At 41.2% G+C, this 4,360-nt stretch overlaps 2 protein-coding genes across 4 annotated transcripts in view; both read right to left on the reverse strand.

Moving 5' to 3' along the window:
* LOC118413912 (solute carrier organic anion transporter family member 3A1-like) overlaps window positions 1-348 on the reverse strand; it is a 6,240-nt gene extending 5,892 nt beyond the window's left edge. For 2 of the 3 annotated variants that reach the window (XM_035817554.1, XM_035817555.1), the window contains exon 1: window positions 116-348. The gene's annotated coding sequence lies outside the window, so the exon portion shown is untranslated. The remainder of the gene's footprint in view (window positions 1-115) is intronic. The other variant, XM_035817553.1, reaches the window with a different exon arrangement.
* Window positions 349-1,240: 892 nt separating this feature from the next.
* On the reverse strand, window positions 1,241-4,356 carry LOC118413915 (zinc finger protein Xfin-like). Its single transcript, XM_035817559.1, has 2 exons — window positions 4,231-4,356; window positions 1,241-3,638 (listed from the first exon to the last, which is right to left on the reverse strand). The coding sequence occupies exon 2, from the start codon at window positions 3,621-3,623 to the stop codon at window positions 1,554-1,556; it is 2,070 nt and encodes a 689-aa protein (XP_035673452.1). The 5' UTR covers window positions 3,624-3,638; window positions 4,231-4,356; the 3' UTR covers window positions 1,241-1,553.
* Window positions 4,357-4,360: the final 4 nt, after the last annotated feature.

The following is a 4,360-nucleotide window of genomic DNA, read 5'->3' on the forward strand; positions in this document are numbered from 1 at the left end:
CCCCCTCCCACAACACACACGATCCTCAACATTTTTGTTAATACTTGATTTATTAGAGACCCAAAACATCAACTGAATGTTAAACAAAGCTTCACATAAAACTTAGATGACTTACCTTACGTCTACAAAGTTTGTCAATCTTCTCCAGTCACCAGAATAGGTCCATAAAAATCGGTGTTCTAGATACTGGCTTCGGAGACCCTAGACCTAGTAGATGTTTGGAACTTGTCGGACCAGTTCCGCCTCATACCGACTCTAGCCTCCGGCACACAAACGTTTAGACCAGGATCCTTGTGAAAGGTGTTTGTCACGCTCCACGAGAAACAACAATGGGTTCATGGGGCGGGTTAGCAGCCTGGCTCAGTCCATATCGTGGGGGAGCTTTTAGTGCATGCGCAAGACTTTCACTCTGTTAGCATTCAGTTGCAGTGTTTCTTCACAACATTTTATCAACAACGTCAGTTATATAGTCATCAGTGTGGTCATCCACTTTGCTAGGCATGGCGATGGTAAATATCGCCTTCAACTATCGACCTGCTGTTCAATTCTTGTTTAAGTAAATACTACACACCATTGAAGTAGTCCAGCATCAATTTACTTTATAATTCGATCGACATGTACAGCTGTTCTTCACGATCTACATGAAACATGTAGCATAATTTATACAATTATGCTATCATTGGCTGAACTGCTAATTATGATGGACAGTCTTTTATTTGCCGCACTGAACCCATTGGCCGCCGCGTGAGAAAGGTTTATACCCACGAGAGGTATCCGAACGTCTTACAAGCACACTGTTGTCACACGCGTTTTGATATTCATGAGTAAGCTAGCAAATAATGCAGAAGGGAAAAGGGTAAGTGTAATACCATAGTAACGAAAAAGGTTAAGAACGTGTCACCTGTCATTTGTTTCTTGAATATGTGCCATATAGACTGCCACAACATACATGCTTCAGTCATCATCATCAAAGTAATGATGAGTAAATGTGGACTAAAATCAAGGAGTCAAAGCCACATAGAATCTGATTAATTCACTAAATCAGCGTAATCAATTTAGATCAAGGACTTTGCAGGTGCTGAATCCTAATAAGATATGCCCAATCATTCCCATTCAAGCATGTATCATTGACTATATTGTTCTGTTATAAATAAAGCTTCTAATGTTTTCTTGAGGATCTCATTGGCTGGCAGAATATTACAAAGACTAAAAAGACAATAGAGGTACATGTGTAGTTTATTTCATATATGGTAAGTAAACTATTAATCAAATAACTAAATTGATTATCTTGTACAATGTTTCCTACATACTGTACCCCAAAAACAAATTATAAAGTATATCATGTACCGTCTTGACAATGCACATGTAATACATATTATCATACACAGGCAGTGTGAGCATTGTTGACACAGAGCATAATAGATGGCATAATCTGACATGAGATGGCAGTTTGACACCCTTGCTTTTGGCAGCTGATGTGAATGAACACTTATTGAACAGGAATGTGAATGTGAACCTGATGGTGTGATGACAACATTTATTACTGTATATCATCACACTTTTTGTATTCTTTCATGGACTTGCAAGTGTATCTTCAGATTTTGTTTACGAGCAAAGGAAGAGGTACAGTGTGGGCATTTGAAGGGTTTTTCTCCTGTATGAGTTCTCATATGACGAATAAAGTCTGCATGGCACCTAGGTTGCAGTCCACACCGTTGGCACTTATACACCTTTCTGCCTAGATGTTTCTTCATGTGCCTGGAAAGGGTGCGTCTAGTTGCCATCCTGTACAAACATTCTCCACACATGTAGGGTTTCTCCCTATGCTGAATATCTTCTATTTGCAGATCTTCTGTGCCTTCTTCTGTTTCTATAGACACAGTCTGTTTACTTTCAGCAATGTCTTCTGAGGGTGTTTTACTGGGAGCTGCTACTTTATGATCTACCAGTAGTATGGTCATACCTTTACTGTCAACGACACTACCCGGTTTAACAACAGACTTTTGGTCATATCTACAGCTCACTAGTTCTACTTCCTGTGGACCTGCAGTACTGCTACCTTTCCATGTGTGGAGCTTCATGTGTTTCTGTAAGCCAGCTCTGTTCACTGCCCAGAACCCACAGACCTGACATGTAAACCTGCCTGGTCTCTTGTGCATCTTGACATGCTCCTTAAAATTGGACATATTCGTTGTGCAGTAAGAACACTTCTTGCATGCCAAGGAGGTCCTCTCACTGTCTGTTGACTTCCCTAGGTCAAACCTTTTATCAGGACTGTTACCATTGTAGCCCAAGTGTTGGCTCATTCTGTGTCTTGTCAACCCCCTACTAGTGGCTGCACGGTAGCCACAGACTTGGCATGAAAATCTTCCATCCTTGATGTGGCTTTCTATATGTAGAAACAGCTCGGACCGTTCCTTGGCCAGAAATGAACACTCTGGGCAATTCAAGGGCCCCTTGAGAGTGTGAGAGCGGACATGCTGTTCCATCTGTTTTACCTGTCTGCAGGTGTACTTACATAAGGGACAGGAAATAAGATCCTGTTTTGTGTCTCTACCAACAGTACTATTGTTGTGATCTCTGCTATGTCCTGACGTTTGTGGCATTTCGTTGCAAGTTGCAACAGGGGCTGTTTCTCTGTATTCTGAACCAGCCTTATTGTTAAAAGAGTCGACTGTCTCCAAAAATGTACTGCCTACCAATGTGTTATTTGTAGAATCGTCATATTGATGATTTCTTTCCTGTAGGCTGTGCTGTCTGGCATGTTTCTCAGCAAGGTGTCTTGCCATGGACTTCTTTGTAGTTGACTTGTATGAGCAAAAGTAACACTTCCTCTTTGCCCTTTTCTTGCCTTCCATCTTTTTGCCTGATGCAGGACCACCAATGCTGTTGTCATCCTTTTGTGGAGAGTCTTGTTCCCAATCTGTATGATTGCCCATATGACTGTCCAGACTATATTTCCTTGAAGTTTTATAGTTGCACAAGTAACAAGCAAATGGCTTCTCATCAGTGTGCGTGAACATGTGACGTTTCATCGTTGTTGTATGAATTTTCGTGTAGTCACAATATGGACAGTGTTGTAGACCGTTCTTGTGATTTTCATTCACAATATCCACATATGCATTTTCATGCTGTGCAATCCTAAATGCTTCATCTGTGCAACCAAAATGATCATAAATCTCATCATCATTATTCTCAATTTTCACATTAATCTCTTTAAACGGTTCTGAAGTTCCTGTTGTTGTGAGAAGAGTGCCAGTTCTCTCTGACCCGACACAGGCAGCATTAACAGGCAATGGTTCTTCCTGTTTGACTTTGGGGATGGTCCTGGGCTCACTCTCTTTCCCAGGATAGACAGCCCCATCCTTGGTCACTTCAACATTCCCTGGAGATGTACCACTGTCCTGTAGGGAGGATATACCCACTGATGTTTGTAGGGTAAAGTACTCTTCCACCATCAAATCCTGTAGCAGAGTCAAAAGTTCCCCCTTGTTCAGGGTGGAACTGTCCATGTTCATTCCTCTTCTGGTTAGTTCAATCAGGAGCTCTTCATAGAAAAGGCGAGGCAGCACGGCAAGTGTCACCTCCTCGGACAGGCCACACATTCCAGCTACAGATGCCATCTTCGGTGACGTAGCCTGAGGATAGATGGCAGTAAACAATGGTTTGGAAATATGAATTCTGGATATCCAAATCTAACTTGTAGCCTTAAGTAAACATAATTCATAAGTCTCTTCATTACAGATAATATACATACCTTAGCCAGGTGCTTATTCTTGCTCTGAATACAGTGGAATCCAACTAATTGAAATTGTATCATAAAATCATCTCAGGCTGTTACATATTAAGTGCACTGTTATTGTTGTGTAGATGTGAACTATATATATGAGAGAAGAGGGTTACCAGCAGTCCTTATGGATGGGGCGATCGATAAATTTCAGACTGCCCCCCCACCCCACCCCAACATGTATCAAACACAATGAAACAATCAAGTATATGTTAGGAACACGATCAGCTTGATTTCACGGCGCAAAAGACAGAAGTACTTAACTGAACAGTTCATAAAGAATAGAAACCATACATACACGTACATCATGATACATCGCTCCGAATTATAGAACTTAGTGTATTTGGAACATGCTCAACGTTACTCAAAGTCAAAAGCTGCTTCCAAATCTGAGCAAAGGGGGTCGTTTTCAGTGATCACACATTCATTAGTTTAAACCGTACCTTTTCTGCGACTTCTTTCTGACTTTCTGCAAGCAGATAACTATAGTAAAACGTGATATTTTCGACGTGTCACAGCGCGCTAACTAAAACAAACATGGCAGACTTACCTCAATTATGACCTTTGACACAG

This window comes from Branchiostoma floridae, chromosome 4 (genome assembly GCF_000003815.2).
Source record: "Branchiostoma floridae strain S238N-H82 chromosome 4, Bfl_VNyyK, whole genome shotgun sequence".
NCBI lineage: Eukaryota > Metazoa > Chordata > Leptocardii > Amphioxiformes > Branchiostomatidae > Branchiostoma > Branchiostoma floridae.

What these genes read in the sequence shown, in the direction of transcription:
- LOC118413915 (XM_035817559.1), bottom strand. Translation starts at nt 3,623, where the DNA reads ATGGCATCTGTAGCTGGAATGTGTGGCCTGTCCGAGGAGGTGACACTT.